Raw genomic sequence first — 19,430 nt, 5'->3', positions numbered from 1 at the left:
GACACTTTAATGAGTTGTAAGTGTAAGGCCTGAGTGGACGCTCGAGTTGGGCGTGCAGCGGGGCGGGGCGTGCGGCGTGCATGTTCAACAAATGCGCACGTATAGGAGCGGCCTTAGTGCACGCTGCTCACATCACGCGTGAGCCCACAGCCACGCTGCACGCCCCGCCGAGCGAGCGTCCACTCAGGCCTTACACTAAGGGGTTACACCGATGTTTACATGCTTATTATTTAGTTTATTCGACCAATCACACTTTATTTTTCAACAGGACGACTACGGTAACTCCCGGTCATCGGTCGAAGTGATCCGGTTGCCGAACAAACCGGACCGTGCCGGACACCGGACGGACAGTCCGGCCAACCTTGCTGACTATGCGGGTAAATATTATTTTCATACAAAATTCGGCAGTTTTATTGGCCGTAGGTCTTTAGTCGAAGTAATTAGAATAGTATAGAATAGAATAGAAATAATTTTATTCGAGAGCACAAACACAAAATAGAAACAGATGTAACAGATATAACAAGAGATATAACAGAATAAAAGGATAAAGTGCCACGAAATGGTCTCACCTCAGCATGTTGCTGGCGACTTCCAGCGCTGATCTTCCGATGAGACCATCCGGTGAAACAATCACGACAGGTAACATGAATACAAAACAAAATTAATATATAACATACAAAAGACAAAGACAGCAAAAAGATAAAAATACATTACAATAAATTATAAATTACTATGTACAATGTCGGGTCGAACTCGTCTTGGCCGTATATTGCGCCTGACAGCTAGCGCCATGCGGCAACTATGCAAAAAAACTAAAAAAAAATTACAAGATGAAGAAGACAGGTCGATTTCATGAGCAACATCAATATTTTAACGATCTCACAGATTTAACTACGTACAAACAGACAAGTGACGGCGATTTCTAAAGTATTAGACCCTGGATTCTTGTCGCGATCACGTGACAAAAGGGTGATTTGGGGAGTAAATGGAACAGTACCTATTAATTAATACGGATTTATTAAGATAAGATAATACAAAAAAAAAAAGATTAAAATGTCGACGTCGCTCTATTGTTAACGGACTCTCCGTAACAGATCAACAGTTGTTCTAAATGACTTGCGGTTAGGCTACGTCTTCTAGCAGAATATATCCACTTCAAAAAAGAAAAGCTTCTTTCCACTGGGACAGATGTTAACGGAGCATATTTGAAAAGTTTATTAGTTATCTTATAATTTAAGTATTATCTTGTTCTACCATTCCATTTACTCCCCAAATCACCCTTTTGTCACGTGATCGCGACAAGAATCCGGGGTCTAGACTAATGTGCCATGGCAATACAATTAGGTTCAAGCTGGGCCCTGCCGGACACCGGAGGGTCCGGCCAACCTTACTGAACTTGTATTATTACTAACGTATAGAACTGGCACAGAAAACCAGTATTTTGCGCCACGAGTTGTTGTTGTTTTGACAACAAACCATAGAAGCGGAGCATGAATCTCGCGACCTAAACACGTAAGCGCCATGAATTTCACGGCGCTTACGACGTTTTGGTCGCGTGGTACAGGTTGCGATTGCGACAATTTCATAGTAATAATAACTCAATGTTTTTGACTCAGGTATTTCCCGTGAGCTGCTACAGACGATTGCGAGTCAGAGCGGCGTCAGTTTAGCGGCCCTGGAGAGACAGCTGGCTGGCTCCACCGCTGCCGCAGGTATTAAACGAACAGATCAAAATTAAAACTTTTTAAATCGATGATTGCGTGAAATATTTCAACCTGTCACGAGGATCTTCTTCGGGAGCAACACCTGCAGCCAACGCCCGACGTATCGTGTGCGGAATTACCGCCGTCGCTGCGACAGGTATTACGCTTTTATTATTTTAATGCGGATCCACTCGCCGCTCCTGTGTGCGAACGGGCAGTTCTTGCGCGTTTGTATGGTTCTCCCGCTCGCACAACGAAGCGGGGTGCACATTCGCATTTTGCATGTAATGAAGATGTATTTAATACAACTCAGTCACGTAATTTAATTAAATAAGTAAGACTACCGAGATCTCGAGACATTAGAGCTCTAAGGTTGACTGGAAGAGATCCTGTTTGCATGATGACCTGGGTCATGGAGCGCCTACGCAATATCAATGCGCAAACTGTCAGGGAGGCCAACCGCCGCTCATAGATAACTAAGTGTAGCTTCAAAAATTTGCATGTCATTTTTTCATTCCTTCTGTACCACAATCAAGAAGTACACGTCTCATTTAATTATTCTGGAGTTTCTTTTCTATAAGTCCGTCAGCCCCTTGAACAGATCCCTTATAGGGATAAGTTCGCCTTTGTACATTATTTTTAATTGTATCTTAACCTGTCTTATGTACAATAAAGTGTTTACATACATACATACATACATTAGTTACGATTTTCAGTTACTGAAATAAAGTTTTTGTTTCAGATTCCGGTCTTAATCTAAGCTCAAAGTCAAATAACACGAGTACGGAGGACTCTCCGCTGGATCTCGGACTAAAGGCTGGCGGAGATGAAGATGCTCCGCTAAACCTCTCCCTCAAACCCACGCCTCGTGAGTATACTCGTCTTGGTTAGGCCTTCAGCATACGTAGGGCTGCCATCTCTAAATTCACCGAACACGGACATAGACTTAAAAAAGCGGCCAAGTGCGAGTCGGACTCGCCGATGAAGGGTTCCGTATTTAGGGGATTTATGACGTGTTAAAAAAAACTACTTACTAGATCTCGTTCAAACCAATTTTCGGTAGAAGCAGGGGGGTGTCACTCCGCAGTTTAGGTACATTTGGCCGGCGCGCCCATCGGACAGGCGTATGGCAGTGGGCTGCCGCTCGGCGTGCACGATAGTCGTGTCACGTGGCGCTCGCGCAAAATTGAAAATACACAATGGCTTCGAAACTTACTTCCGTGAGAATCAGACATACTATCTCCGGATAAAAAATGTATGTTTACATAATCAACGTTTGTAATTCCTACATATTTATCTTAAAAATAATAAATCAGTGGGTATAGGTATAAAAACTTGTCAAGTGATAACCCCGTGCCGACACTCACAGCTCGGTCATAAAACTGCGGCGCGCAAAGGAGATTCACGGTTCGTCCGCGGTTATAAGTTTCAATTTTGCTTGCAGGCGGCGATATAGGTGTAATTTTATACCTAAATCTGACTTTTGTGAAGGAGTGAATTTTCTGTACGGTAGTACTATTAGTTATTCTGTGGTAGAAGTGTGCATGGTAATGTATATCATATATTTTTTTTAGTTTTATCATTCTCTTATTTTAGAAGTTACAGGGGGGACACACACACATTTTACCACTTTGGAAGTGTCTCTCGCGCAAACTATTCAGTTTAGAAAAAAATGATATTAGAAACCTCAGTATCATTTTTGAAGACCTATCCATAGATACCCCACACGTATGGGTTTGATGAAAAAAAAAATTGAGTTTCAGTAAGTATGGGGAACCCCCAAAATTTATTGTTTTTTTTTTTCTATTTTTGTGTGAAAATTTTAATGCGGTTCACAGAATAAAGATAAGATAAAGATAAAAGATAGTTTATTCAAGTAGGCATAATTACAATGCGCTTATGAACGTCAAATAAAGCTAGGTAGACCGGCTCCAACCCTACACCTCTGCCCCGAGAAGATTTAAATCCCCCCTCAATTGGAGGAGGGTATCCCAATATGGGACCGGCAACAAACTCGGCGGGACACATCTTTTCAAAAATAATTACATCTTATAATTAACATGCATTACGAGAAAATAAGGGAAAAAATACAATTTAAATTACTATAGAATTCATGCAATTATACACATAAGGTGTAATAGAAATTTGATTTAGAAAATATACATATGTACATGGAATCATACAAAATCGTAGCTCTTTCAGAAAACATATCAAATTCTTACAAAAGGAAAAGAAAATAAAGTTATTAAAAGAAATGGGAAAACATATTATATAAATCTGATTGATTATTATTAATTACCAACATATAATATTTGATGTGCTTTCCTGCTTACCTGAGCTGTGTCACCTATAACTCTATACATAATACAATGTTTTTAATTGCTACTACTTTTTATTAGTTAGTTTCTGGTTTGGACCATGCATGTTTGTCTGTCAAGTAGTCCTCGACTCTGTAATAAGCTTTTAACATCAATGACTTTTTTAAGTAATTCTTAAGAGCTGGAAAGGGTAATCTTAAAGCATCCTCAGGTAACTTGTTATAAAAATGAATGCATTGCCCAACGAATGACTTTTGTACTTTACGGACACGAAACTTTCTGATAGCAAGCTTATTTCTATTTCTAGTGTTAAAGTTATGGACATCAGAATTCTTAGTGAAGGAGTCTAGATTCTTAATAACATAAATAATACTATCATATATGTATTGGGAAGCTACAGTTAAAATATTAATTTCTTTGAAAAGTTCTCTTAATGATTCACGCGCTCTTAAGTTATATATAGAACGAATGGCTCTCTTTTGTAAGACAAATATAGTCTGTATGTCAGCTGCTTTGTTGTTGTGCTTAATACATCTACTTACCAAGTTTCAACAGTATAGTTCTTATAGTTTCGGAAAAAAGTGGCTGTGACATACGGACGGACAGACAGACGGACAGACAGACAGACAGACAGACATGACGAATCCATAAGGGTTCCGTTTTTTGCCATTTGGCTACGGAACCCTAAAAAACGGACATTTGGCGTAAATCGCATTTTTCCCCGGACATGTCCAACTAGGCCTTCAAACTAGGACAAATCCGGGGAAACCCGGACGGATGGCAGCCCTAAGCACACGGCGTCACAACGTAAGAGAAGCGTAAGCGTACCGTAACACGCGCTTAGAACGTTGTTTGATGTTTAATGTTTGAAATTTTTCGATTTTTTTGATTACGTATTTATTTATTTATAACATAAATACATTAATTATGTATTTCTGTTTTTATTTCAGCTAGCACACAAGCGTCCGACGCGTTATCCCGCTTAACGTCGCTCAGCAGTTCGCTCAACGCATCGTCGAGCAACGACAGGATATGTAAGTTTGCTTCCCGATATCAACCCTTAAATGACCATGGGCAACTTTGTATGGAGCCTGGACCCAACGCCAACAGAAATGAGAGTAAGGTCATTAGATAGGTATTTCTATGTACTTCATTTTGTTCTATGGGCACCAAGCGGAATTCCATTGCAGAACTGAGATCTATTGGTATTTTAGCCAAAATGTCGTCACCCTTATTACCTACGCAATAATTAATATTATTTATATTTTCCTGCAGCACGACGAAAGCCGGGCGCGAAGCCTCGTCGCGTGGTGCCTGAGCTCAACTCCCAAGTCGCAGACTCCCCCAGACCCAAGTCCAGTGGGAGCGAAGACAGTGAATGTAAGCATTTTTAGGGTTCCGTAGCCAAATGGCAAAAAACGGAACCCTTATAGATTCGTCATGTCTGTCTGTCTGTCTGTCCGTCTGTCTGTCCGTCCGTATGTCACAGCCACTTTTCTCCGAAACTATAAGAACTATACTGTTGAAACTTGGTAAGTATATGTATTCTGTGAACCGCATTAAGATTTTCACACCAAAATAGAAAAAAAACAATAAATTTTTGGGGTTCCCCATACTTCGAACTGAAACTCAAATTTTTTTTTTCATCAAACCCATACGTGTGGGGTATCTATGGATAGGTCTTCAAAAATGATATTGAGGTTTCTAATATCATTTTTTTCTAAACTGAATAGTTTGCGCGAGAGACACTTCCAAAGTGGTAAAATGTGTGTCCCCCCCCCCCTAACTTCTAAAATAAGAGAATGATAAAACTAAAAAAAATATATGATGTACATTACCATGTAAACTTCCACCGAAAATTGGTTTGAACGAGATCTAGCAAGTAGTTTTTTTTAATACGTCATAAATCGCCTAAATACGGAACTCTTCATGGGCGAGTCCGACTCGCACTTGGCCGCTTTTTTATATATTTATACTCGTGCTGAGTTATTTTTTTACTTTTTAACCTCACTTTTTAGCACATTTTGCATTTTCTCCCTCCAGATAACTTCTTGTCTCAATTTATCTAACGACATATTTGGGTGACTATTGTTCTTTAACACACCAGCGGAGCGGCAGCTGACGTTCACGAGACTTACGAGTTATCGCTCAAGAAGGACCCTTAGCGCCACGTCTCATTAATTTGGGGTTAAGCGGTTAAACCAATAACCCAGTGTCAAATAGTACTGGTAACCATTGTAACTCCAGGTATAACGGGTTAACCCCGGATTAGTGGGATGGTGCAAGTGGCGCTTATTAAATCGCATTTACTATCGCGAGTTTATTTTGTTACCTTTATTTACCGACGTTTCGACACAGGACGACACTGGTCGTGGTCGCGGCTAACTGATGTACCAGCAAAATGTCAAAACAGAGCTTTGTGCAACTACCCGACGAAAATAGTATGAAAAAGTTTAGGGTCGACATCACATTTTCAAACCACTTACTACACATATGTAATGTTTTATTGGAATTAGTCCGCTTGCGCTTACTACACATCGTATTTGCTTCCACAGCTGTCGGCTGGCCGAACCGCGAGGGTCGACCACGGAACCTCGGCCGTGGGGTCAGCAAGCCGAAGAAGAATACAGTGGCCTCGCTGCTTGCACAGAGCAGAGCGCTCGGCCTGAGGCCCGCGCTGGCTCAGCAACTTCTGGCCGAGACTGACCTGGTAAGAGACCACTTTACAAGCCGAAGAAGAATACAGTGGCTTCGCTGCTTGCACAGAGCAGAGCGCTCGGCCTGAGGCCCGCGCTGGCTCAGCAACTTCTGGCCGAGACTGACCTGGTAAGAGACCACTTTACAAGCCGAAGAAGAATACAGTGGCCTCGCTGCTTGCACAGAGCAGAGCGCTCGGCCTGAGGCCCGCGCTGGCTCAGCAGCTACTGGCCGAGACTGACCTGGTAAGAGACCACTTTACAAGCCGAAGAAGAATACAGTGGCTTCGCTGCTTGCACAGAGCAGAGAGCTCGGCCTGAGGCCCGCGCTGGCTCAGCAGCTACTGGCTGAGACTGACCTGGTAAGAGACCACTTTACAAGCCGAAGAAGAATACAGTGGCTTCGCTGCTTGCACAGAGCAGAGAGCTCGGCCTGAGGCCCGCGCTGGCTCAGCAGCTACTGGCCGAGACTGACCTGGTAAGAGACCACTTTACAAGCCGAAGAAGAATACAGTGGCTTCGCTGCTTGCACAGAGCAGAGAGCTCGGCCTGAGGCCCGCGCTGGCTCAGCAGCTACTGGCCGAGACTGACCTGGTAAGAGACCACTTTACAAGCCGAAGAAGAATACAGTGGCTTCGCTGCTTGCACAGAGCAGAGAGCTCGACCTGAGGCCCGCGCTGGCTCAGCAGCTACTGGCCGAGACTGACCTGGTAAGGGAACACTTTACAAGCCGAAGAAGAATACAGTGGCTTCGCTGCTTGCACAGAGCAGAGCGCTCGGCCTGAGGCCCGCGCTGGCTCAGCAACTTCTGGCCGAGACTGACCTGGTAAGAGACCACTTTACAAGCCGAAGAAGAATACAGTGGCTTCGCTGCTTGCACAGAGCAGAGCGCTCGGCCTGAGGCCCGCGCTGGCTCAGCAGCTACTGGCCGAGACTGACCTGGTAAGAGACCACTTTACAAGCCGAAGAAGAATACAGTGGCTTCGCTGCTTGCACAGAGCAGAGCGCTCGGCCTGAGGCCCGCGCTGGCTCAGCAGCTACTGGCTGAGACTGACCTGGTAAGGGAACACTTTACAAGCCGAAGAAGAATACAGTGGCTTCGCTGCTTGCACAGAGCAGAGCGCTCGGCCTGAGGCCCGCGCTGGCTCAGCAGCTACTGGCTGAGACTGACCTGGTAAGGGACCACTTTCCAAAACATGGCTAAGATTTTCTAAGTGTAAGGCCTGAGTGGACGCTCGCTCGGCGACGCGTGCAGCGTGGCTGTGGGCTCACGCGTGATGTGAGCAGCGTGCACTAAGGCCGCTCCTATACGCTTGCATTTGTTTAACATGCACGCCGCACGCCCCGCCCCGCTGCACGCCCAACAAGAGCGTCCACTCAGGCCTTACACTAATAGGGACCGTGCGCGTTGGGAGTACTGCCATCTTTTGCCCTAAATCGGAAACATAAACATGTACATTATCAAAGCAAGTGCTACCATCTACCGTTCTCGTATGTTTTATTGTGCATAGTAGGTTCTGCCATCTCGTGGGCTACTCGAAAGAGTAAACTTCACCTCTCTCGACATCTCGCACCAAGCTATAGTTTTACAATTAATCTGCAGATGTCTATAGACATCTATTGTTCATACTTAATTGACGAGTTACATTACATTTTTGCAGGAGAAACTGAAAGCTTTACTCGGCGAGGCTGCGAGTACGGACAGCGAGTGTCCGTCCGACAGTTGTCCGTCAGATTCCGACACCAGCGAGTCCAGTCGGCTGCACGACTCGTCGTACAGGCTGCCACTCGCTAGAGGTAAGTTTATTGTAGGAGACACTGAAAGTACTCGGCGAGGCTGCGAGTACGGACAGCGAGTGTCCGTCCGACAGTTGTCCGTCAGATTCCGACACCAGCGAGTCCAGTCGGCTGCACGACTCGTCGTACAGGCTGCCACTCGCTAGAGGTAAGTTTATTGTAGGAGACACTGAAAGTACTCGGCGAGGCTGCGAGTACGGACAGCGAGTGTCCGTCAGATTCCGACATCAGCGAGTCCAGTCGGCTGCACGACTCGTCGTACAGGCTGTCACTCGCTAGAGGTAAGTTTATTGTAGGGGACACTGAAAGTACTCGGCGAGGCTGCGAGTACGGACAGCGAGTGTCCGTCCGACAGCTGTCCGTCAGATTCCGACACCAGCGAGTCCAGTCGGCTGCACGACTCGTCGTACAGGCTGCCACTCGCTAGAGGTAAGTTTATTGTAGGAGACACTGAAAGTACTCGGCGAGGCTGCGAGTACGGACAGCGAGTGTCCGTCCGACAGTTGTCCGTCAGATTCGGACACCAGCGAGTCCAGTCGGCTGCACGACTCGTCGTACAGGCGAACTCGCTAGAGGTAAGTTATATAGTTTGTAGCTTTCTAGTAGACCCCGAAGGCTTATCCTATTGTCTATTGTTCAGTAAAACCGCACGTGCTACTTACCTGCAAAAAAGGGTCCTAATTATTCTATCACCTGAGCGCGGGCTAGTCCAACGCTCAAAAAACCAGTGTAGGTGCGCTCTCCGATAACGCGCCTTTGTTACGCATCTCGATGACACATTTTAGACTGGTTCTGTAGGGTTCGACTCGCCGGCACTCAGTAACCGAAGTACCGATTTTTTATGCAGGTGGTTGTGGCACGTGGCACGAGCGGTTTTTCTTAACAATAGACAATAGGATTAGCCTTCGGGGTCTATTAGAAAGCTACAAACTATACAAGAATAGTAGGCCATCATCACATGAGGCGTAGGCGTAAGCGTATAGTAAAAACGATACGCCTACGAGAGGCGTAGAGTTCTGGGTACCAAGCGTCGCGTAAGCGTGATTGTCCTGTTTGAATACAAGTTATTCACGCTTACGCCTGTCGTACTGACGTCATTCCGTGCGTAGCGTGCTCGTACACTGCTGTGGAAGTATCTTTAGTATCTATAGCTGGTCAAGCAAATCTTGTCAGTAAAAAAAGGCGCGAAATTCGAATTTATTTATATACATTTTTCAAATTTGCCGCCTTTTTCTACTGACAAGATCTGCTTGACCAAGTATACATACATTTTGATAAGAAGCATTTTTCTAACCCACGTTTGTAGCTCGACCATGCGGAGCAATGGGGTTACGGTTGTAAGGCCTGTGCACACCGGGTGCGTGTGAGTAAACGTGTACGTACACGTGCGCGTTGTAATATACAGATCCCTATGAAATACGGCACACCGCTTGCGTGACGTGTGCGTGCTCTGGCCTTTAAGGCCTGTGCACACCGGCTGCGTGTGCGTGACGTGCACGTGCGGCGTTGTAGTATACAGATCCTTATGAGAGATGGCACACCGCTTGCGTAACGTGTGCGTGTGCAGCTCCAACATTTAACACAGCACGTCACGCACACGCAGCCGGTGTGCACAGGCCTTTATTCTCGTCCAAAAACGCTTTATATTCATACTTGTCCTATTTTTTGCAAATTAGGTTAGATATTTATTTGTTTTCAGGCTGGAAACGAATAACTGTGATCAAAGGCCTATCCCGCAACTGTAATATAAAGGGTGACGTCACGTACACGCCTCCCGAACCACATCAAGCTATGACGATTAAGAGCATGCAAGAGTTACAAACAGTAAGTACAGGAACATTTGTATTCTGTCAAAAACGGTGCATTTTTCTACGATAAAAGTTCACTCTGTGGCATACGTAAAGCCCAATGCAAGTATAAAAAAATTATGAGTATAGTTTTGCGTTCTGCTGAAAACCGTGAGATTGGCAGCGATGGAACTTTACTCTGTGGCTCTTGGAAGGCACTTATCTGGTTGGCTCTTTATGGTCGCAGATCTCTTGAAATCGCATTATAAAGGCTTCGTCACACAGGCGCGTTTTCCGGGTGGGGCGTGAGCGTTTTGTATGTTAAAGCGGCGCGCCCCGCTCACGCGCCGCCCGGAAAACGCGCCTGTGTGACGAAGTCTTTAATTTAAGGTAACGTCACGTACACACCTCCCGAACGACATAAGGCTATGTAGATTAAGAGCATGCAAGTATCATATCACCACGAATTAATAAAACTAGTGGATATGAAATGAAGGCTTATTAGTATGAAAACCAGTGTCAAAAACTAACATAATATTTAAAACTTTCGCCTTTTGAACACATATTAACTCACATTTATTGACAATAAATGACAATCGCATAATGTTAATTATTTGACAATAATTAACATTATGTGTAGTGGGTGGTTTGAAAATGTGATGTCTACCCCAACCTTTTTCATACACTTTTCGTCGGGTAGTTGCACAAATCTCTGTTTTGACATCTTGCTGGGACATCAGTTAGCCGCGACCATGACCAGTGAAACCTGTGTCGAAACGTCGGTATATAAAGGTAATTGAATAAATTTCGCGTTAGACCCGTCTATAAATGTGAGTTAAAAACTAACATATTCATACTTAAGTTAAAACATGGCATACATTAACAAAAATGCTTTTGATTGGTAGCAACTTTCCATTCCAATAGGTTAATTTAACTCGTTATTACTCGCACTTGTGCACTCTCTCAAGTGGTTTTATAATATGAGCGAACGCAGGTGGAACTAGTTTTTTGTTAATACAGTCAGCAGCAGAAGTTGCTAAGCGGGCCAGGTGTTCAAAATTATCTTGACGCGACTTTATTGTTAAGAGAATGAGAGCGCGTCAAGGTAATTTTGAACACCTCGCCCGCTTAGCAACTTCTGCTGCTGACTGTACAAACACTCTTCAGGCATGATGTGTTAGTTATAACACGTACTTACCTAGACATTGTGTATATCTTTTGTTCTGTTACAGTTCCTGGATTCGAACCCGCAACCACCTTTAACTACTGAGCACTTCAGCTTCAGCGCGCGCTTAGTACTTGGAGAATATATCCAACCTGCGCCGGAGTTGCCCGAGCCCCTACTCTTTAGCGAGTCCGAGATTAATAAGAGGTAAGTGGCAATAGGGTGTATTACTGTTATGTTTTGTCGCTAGAGTGCAGCACTGGCGACGTAAGTATACCATAGAGTAACTTATACACACTGCACCTAAACTGTGTTTTGACAAGTTTTCACAGACAATCAAATATGACATTGAAGGCGGTTTGTTTACAAAGGGCCTATCGGGAAACGCGAAATCGAAACTCAGCTATCTGCCTCTTTATCACCCGAATATGCAAGAGTGATAGAGAGGTTAGATAACAAAATGTCGCCTCTTTCGTTTGCGGTAGACCCTTAGATTGTTTACTTGTTTTGGGAGTGGCGCCCCCTACGCAGACTTTCGCGTAATATTCCCTATTATATCGGTCATCATCTTCCTCGCGTTATCCCGGCATTTTTGCCACGGCTCATGGGAGCCTGGGGTCCGCTTGACAACTAATCCCAAGAATTGACGTAGGCACTAGTATTAGGCTTGTGTCGGTCGCGAACTAAGAACTGAATGAAATCCCGAGAAGGACCGAAAGGAACTAAATCTTTTTGCGCGCTCTTAATCGGTCTTTAGGTCCTTTAGTTCAGTGGGATTGGAGAGCGCTTGACTGAGTGAACGGACGGAACGAAACGGTTCAAAATGTCGCTAGCACAAGTGCGAAAGAGATGAAAGAATCACGTGACACGCCAAATCCCGAAAAGTTTGAAGGAAAAACAAATATTTTTCTATATATATTTTTTTTAAATTGTGTTAACATGTTTTAATGTTTAATATCGACCTAATGGTATCGTACACAATCGAAAAGCGCTGGTGGCCTAGCGGTAAGAGCGTGCGACTTGCAATCTGGAGGTCGCGGGTTCGAACCCCGGCTCGTACCAATGAGTTTTTCGGAACTTATGTACGAAATGTCATTTGATATTTACCAGTCGCTTTTCGGTGAAGGAAAACATCTTGAGGAAACCGGACTAATCCCAATACGGGCCTAGTTTACCCTCTGGGTTGGAAGGTCAGATGGCAGTCGCTTTCGTAAAAACTAGCGCCCACGCTAATTACTGGGATTAGTTGCCAAGCGGACCCTAGGCTCCCATGAGCCGTGGCAAAATGCCGGGACAACGCGAGGAAGAAGAGGTATCGTACACAATGAAATATATTTAATAGTTACCAAAGATTGGGACAAAATCAAGTGTAAAACCGATTCCTATTCATTCCCGGCTCTCAACAAGTTCAACGACCGAACTGAACTAAAGGAACTAAAAGAGCGAACTAGTTCGTTCGACCGATTGACCGAGAGCGGAGCGCTCTCTGTAGTGAACGAGCAGGCACAAACCTAACTAGTTTCTACGAAATCGACTGCCATCTGACCTTCCAACCCAGAGGGGAACCAGGCCTTATTACGATTAGTCCGGTTTCCTCACGATGTTTTCCTTCACCGAAAAGCGACTGGTAAATATCAAATGAACATTTCGTACACAAGTTCCGAAAAACTCATTGGTACGAGCCGGGGTTTGAACCGGCGACCTCCAGATTGAAAGTCGCACGCTCTCACCGCTAGGCCATCAGAGCTATTTATCGATAATTAAGCAATTTTATCGGTATCTGCTCTGAAGTTCTATAAGTTACCTCTTGACTAGCGAGTATAGTTGGTAGTTGTAGCCTAGTAGATGGTAGGAACTAATTAATGGGTAACAAAGCGATAAAAAAAAACAACGGGTTGCACTCCGGGAGTGCCGGAAGAAGTGAAAACTCAATGACTAGTGCAAAATGTCAGCAGCACTATGTATAATTGAGGTTAACGCCATCTAGCGTTATTTCGTCGCATTACTTGAAACCCCTAAGCACATCACTGTTAGTACTCGAGTTATATTAATACCAGTTAGAGGGAAACTCACTAGATGGCATTTAAATCAATAAAGAAAAACTCAATGACATTGTCACAGTTAACATTTTTTCCCCACCTGAAAAAGTGCACAGCGCCGCTAAAGAAGTTTTCACTTCAAAAACTTGCCGTAACATGCCTGTGGCATCTCGAAAACATCTTATTATATTAACAGAAGCTATAACATCATGAGTATTTGTGGCTTTCCATTACAGAAGGGTCCTTATGCTTCAAGTGGAATAAGGTCCTTTTCATCTAAAATACCAACAGAAATTCTGATAAAAAGGTCCTTATTGCACATTGCTCTGATGGAAAAGCATATTTACCTTTGTTTTCGTTTAGATTGGAGGAAGCAAGGGCGCTGGCAGCGCTAACGGGTCCGCGGCCAACACCGCCCCCTGTCGACCGCAGAATAGAACTGGCGAGGCGACAGCAAGCGGCGCGAGACGCCCGCAGAGATGCCAACTCGCGCTCCCGTGACCAGGTACTTATTGGTCAAACCAATTTGTCAGTAAATATTTTTTTTTTTTTAAAGTCTAATCTGCAATCGGCTGTTCTAGCCATAATCAGATGGTTTATGTTTTTTTTTTTAATTATTATTTAGGGTGGTGTTCCACTGAGCACCATCACCAGTTTGCGTGGGGGCTTATTGTCTCTGATCTAGCCCTAGAATGTGCCATCTTTTTAGCCTCGGTATGTAGTCTTGTTCGTGTAACAGATTTCTGGCTAGTTCGTTACAGTGGTTTTGAAGTCATTCCTTGTACTTTTTGCAGTATTTGTTTACCTCTTGTTTTATAGTTGGCATTTCTGTGTATTCATGTATTTCACTATTTCTAACCAATAATGGTGCACACGTGATCATTCTTAGGGTTTTGTCAGTAAATATGAACAAAAAAAACTATACTCATCCTTTTCTTTTGGGTGCTAGTACTAGTGTTAGACAATGATAGTATGACTCTCTGTCTATGTTTGAAATAAGACAGTCCTTTGCCTTTGACACACTATATGTTTAGGGTTCTAGCTTAATTGGTTGTTCAATACTTACGCTATGGAATTTACAATTTAGCTAGATCTCTAATTGGCTCCACAATCACGGAGCGTGACTGTACAAGCGCTCAAGTCACACTTAAGGCTCCATAGCGTATGTATGAAACAACCAATTTAGCTAGGACCCTAAATGGCGTAATACTCACGTGTGGTGACTGTACTAAAAGCAAGTACAGTACACCATAGCGATAGTATTTTATACAATCGCGATATGATAGAGAGCTTTTCAGTCGAGTACCGCGTTTAGGCAACTAAGCTTGCTGAGTGGCCTAAGTAGGTACGAGATTGGAAAGCTTGATTATATTAAATACTTATATACATGCTGTCCCAGAACTACCACGTCACAGTGACACCGAAAAAAAATTTGAGAATTTTCCCCCTCAGTTGAAATACATGTTTTTTTTCGGTAATAACTCGAAAATCATGCAACTGTTACTGAGGTCATGTTAGGCTGGTTAGGTTCCTCTTGAGTTGACCTACCTTCGGTGTCACTGTGACGTGGTAGTTCTGGGACATCCTGTAGGTATATTTACATATTTTGTATTATTCATTCGTGACTTTTAAATAAACGTTTTGTTGTCAGGCGCGACTAGTCAGAGAGCTCGAGCGGACGGAAAAGGCCGAGCTAGCCAAGCGCGAGAAGGAGGCGCGGAGCGCGCAGCTGCTTGAGGTGAGTGTCAGTTGTCTGTCAGTCGTATGGCAGTTGTGTGTCAGTTGCAGTGCGTGATAGAATAAAACCACATTAGGTCTGCCAAAATTCTGGGACTATTTATCGAGGACATCCTAAGGCCCGGCCGTACAAACGAAACATCCAAAATTAGCCACTGAAATTTGAACCTAAATAGTAGGAAATAGAGTTGATTTTGCGTTGTTTGAAAATTGAACGAAACAAAGCAAAAGCGACTCTGTTCCAATTGAACATGGTTTAAATTACATCGAACTGAATATGTACTATAGGTAGGACCTTGGGCCTTAGGAGGGTAAAGAATTTCGATGTGTGAATGCGGAGCTCTATTCGGGTGATTGCGTTCTGTTCAAGAGTAACGTTTTGTCTCGATTACCTATTGCCCTCTCTTTTTATTATGTAATAAGGTCTATTTTTTAACAAGCAGATACGTCTGCGAGCGTTATTCCAAATGTTATATTAAAGGAAAAATGGAAAAAGTTACGCTTCCGGCAGGACTTCAATTCCATGCGGGTTCAAGTCCTGCCGGGAGCGTAACTTTTTCCATTTTTTCCTTTAATATACAAAATGTAAGGTCTGTTTTGAACTGTTCGTACATCCAGGGATTGTGCGAATATTCGGTACAATAATTTTATTTATTTATTGTTTATTAAAAATCAAACGGCTGTATACATTTACATTTAACAGAAATACAGTGACATATTAACAAATTAGAGTAGCTAATAAGGGTCAATATCACAGTGCTTTTTCTCTTCTAATTTCATTTCTTTGAACACCTTTATAAAGAAATGTCTAGCAAAAACTACTATCAAACAACCAGAAATATCATCAAAAGATTCAAAAGTGCCAAAAATCAGAAATTAAATGAATCATTATTTCAATCTCATTTATTGGTATGAAAAACAAATCTATCCATACCATAAAATAAGCCAAAATAATACTGTACGGCTACCATCAGTTTGGCACTGACATAAACGCCGTCGAGAACGTAATTTACTTTCTATACATCTCGTTTGCACTAATATGCGAGTACGAGCGAGATGTATAGAAAGTAAATTACGTTCTCGACGGCGTTTATGTCAGTGCCAAACTGATGGTAGCCGTACAGTATTATTTTGGCTTATTTTATGGTATGGATAGATTTGTTTTTCATACCAATAAATGAGATTGAAATAATTATTCATTTAACAAACCAATTACTGTAAATTTACGCTGATCTTCACAAATACTTATTCTCTACCTATTTTTTTTCACAAATATTATATTTACAAGACCTTATAATCCTTATATTGATGACTTGTGTCCGCCCCTAGGCAAGGTCTTGCTACGGCTACTCCAGTGTAAGTCTACCATGAGTTATCATTTTACATTTACATCTCCATGTATTTCAGTGTTACTCTTTAACGGAACGAACTGTCCTCATATTATTTTCAATAAGTAAATAAACATAATTTCGTGAGCGATTAAACCCGTTTTCGTATAATGTTTCATTTGATCTAATTTTAATTGGCCTAAAATGTCACGTATAGAAGTTATAGGTGAACCTACAGTAAAATTTGATTTTATGTACCATTTCGTAACTTGTCACATTAATAAAAGCCGCTACTTATATTGTTGTCACTCTGACGAAAAAGTTTAAAAGTGTAATGTTTTAGGCGAAAACAGCGGCAGAACATATAATAGACGAAGCTCAGTTCATTTATGATTTTGACAAACAGTAACTGACACTCATCTGACATATCATCACATATATCTTAAAGGTAGGCAACGCACTTACAACCCCTCTGGTGATAAGGGACAAGGATAGGCATACGAAAGGAAATACCTCGCTTGTAGTTTTGAACATTGAATAATTTTACGGTTTAGACTCACTTGTTTTAAGTCACTCGCGCGACACACCACTATGCCCGCCTACAATGACAGCGGAAGACCTCCCCCAACCGGCTTTCTCGACGCGCGCGCAGCGCGCGACGCGGCGTGCCGCAGTACGCGTTACGCGATACACCGCCGTCGTGAACGCTGCTCGTACTGTTAGTGCTTGAGAAAGGAGACCTAGGCTCTCCGAAACATGTCGCGCGAGTGACTTAAAACAAGTGAGTCTAAACCGTAAAATTATTCAATGTTAGTATGTCTCACAACAGTTTAAATTCGAGTTTTGAACATTTTCAAAACTAACATTTAAAAAAGTTTTGATTGGATAAAATATAAATCCTATGTCAAACCTCTTGTTGACACGGCACAAAACACGTGGGGTGATTTTTGAGCTCTAGTCAGGCTTCTATAGTTATTCTAGGTCTTTTAAATATTAGGTCAAATATTAAACTCTGTTTAAGATACATTAAATCCATTGTGTTTTTTTATGTAATAATATGAGGACTGCGTATTATATTTTATACATTATATGTATGTTTTTATCGTGCTTGTGTTTGTTATTTCTTATTTTATTATCAATTTGATGCTTGGCAACATTGTGCTCACATTTTATGTAGTTTAAAGCAAAAAGTGCCTTACGGGGTTGTAATAGGTCACTTTTTGCTTTGTAGACAGCTCTTAGCTTCTTAGATAGTAGTTAGTGTGTGTCTAGATTGCATTTATATCTAATATATGGTATTCTTTAATTTTGCTAAACAACTTTTTGTCGGATCATATTTCATTACATTCATCAGTTATAATTTTCATATTCAAGTCTCGTATTTGTGTTAATAATCACAAAATATATCTCATTTTTACTAATGGGTCTTTGCAGAGGATTACCTAGATAATGTGTAGCTTTCCATGCCTAAAGGTCCTTATGCAAATGGAGCATAAGGACCCTTTAGGCATGGAACGCCACCTATATCCCAAATCGTACTATGTTTAGCAACGAAGTTGACATTTCTAGTGATTTAGGTTTTATTAAGAATACTTACTTTTACTCATTCAGTAAAGCACTAAAGAGAACTTTTTGTATTTTTTTTGTTGTATTTGTATTTGTTAAAATTCGAAATACATGAACGACATAACGTTGTTTAGCAAAGAACCGTACTATATACTATATATCTATATATGTATACTATCTGGGTTTATGTCTGTCTGTCTACCTCTAACAACAATGACAATGTTGTCGAAATATCGAATTGATAATAATGTCGAATAAATAAATTAACGAGAAAATTCGATACAGCATATCAACAAGAACCGAACGCAGCTTACCATCGAGCCGCTACCAAAAACCGATACCGAATGGAAAATACCCGATCTAGTGATGGGCCCGGCCACCAAAACCAGCAAAGACCGGACTATGCCGCCTATAAGTCTATCTTTGATACCTGTCTCTGGTAAAGATAGTCACAACACGCCGATAAAGTTAAATCTAGAACAAAGCTGGAAAGACTCTACAGAATACAACGCTCTAGACAAAATGAAACACTTCGCCGAAAAGGCCGCTTTCGATCTGCCCAAAACCTCCAAACAAAACTTCGATTTCTCCATATTGAAAACGCAAGACAAAAAAACTAAAGCGTCAGACAAAGAGAACAGTTTAGAAAAACTAATAGAATCCTATTCAAGAATATCGGAGTTCATAAACGGCTGCGATTGGACGAAACTGCAGGATAAGAAAGACGACACGAAAACGCTTGAACAGAAATATATTGATGCTAAAAACGAGTTCATGTCGCAGAATTTAATGTTGATGCCTAAAAAGACTGTTAGAGAAGTCATAGATCTAAGCGAGGACGATGAACTCACAGAATTGACAAAGAGAATAAACAAAGGTACCATAAATGTCGGGAAAGATGGAGAACTATCGATCTCGGTACATAATTTCGGAAAGGAAGTTTCGGTACGTTAAAAACTAACTTTCGGGTCTAACATTATCTTTGGTCTATGATTAACTAGAACTAAAAACTAATTAACGAAATAACTAATTTCCTGTGTGGTGAGGGACTTATAAAAATGGATTGGTCAGAATAACTAAAACACTCAATTGAACATTGCAAAACTATCAAATTACTCCTCTAGCCGCTCTACCTATAAAAAGGTCTCCTGTTCCATTCTAATTTGAACTTTGTGTTGACAAAATAAAATTTCATTTTGCTTGGCAAGATTTGACGTATGGCGGCTAGAGGTTATTGTATTTATTTATTATTTATGACTTCATATTATCTGCTTAAATTATGGCTGCATGTCTA

The 19,430-nt window shown here is 42.2% G+C and overlaps 1 protein-coding gene across 1 annotated transcript in view; it reads left to right on the top strand.

The window, feature by feature from the left end:
* The window catches only part of LOC134659272 (uncharacterized), a 107,490-nt gene that overhangs the window by 21,937 nt on the left and 66,123 nt on the right, over window positions 1-19,430 (top strand). The window contains exons 10-21 of the mRNA XM_063514923.1: window positions 269-377; window positions 1,617-1,712; window positions 2,446-2,571; window positions 4,972-5,055; window positions 5,297-5,401; window positions 6,577-6,731; window positions 8,379-8,514; window positions 10,214-10,338; window positions 11,534-11,673; window positions 13,869-14,010; window positions 15,157-15,243; window positions 18,422-19,081. Of these exons, the coding sequence (XP_063370993.1) occupies window positions 269-377; window positions 1,617-1,712; window positions 2,446-2,571; window positions 4,972-5,055; window positions 5,297-5,401; window positions 6,577-6,731; window positions 8,379-8,514; window positions 10,214-10,338; window positions 11,534-11,673; window positions 13,869-14,010; window positions 15,157-15,243; window positions 18,422-19,081 (1,965 nt within the window). The remainder of the gene's footprint in view (window positions 1-268; window positions 378-1,616; window positions 1,713-2,445; window positions 2,572-4,971; window positions 5,056-5,296; window positions 5,402-6,576; window positions 6,732-8,378; window positions 8,515-10,213; window positions 10,339-11,533; window positions 11,674-13,868; window positions 14,011-15,156; window positions 15,244-18,421; window positions 19,082-19,430) is intronic.

This window comes from Cydia amplana, chromosome 24, assembly GCF_948474715.1.
Source record: "Cydia amplana chromosome 24, ilCydAmpl1.1, whole genome shotgun sequence".
Classification (NCBI taxonomy): domain Eukaryota; kingdom Metazoa; phylum Arthropoda; class Insecta; order Lepidoptera; family Tortricidae; genus Cydia; species Cydia amplana.
The sequence above is the reverse complement of the archived record's forward strand: the minus strand, read 5'-3'. Positions and strand labels throughout refer to the sequence as shown.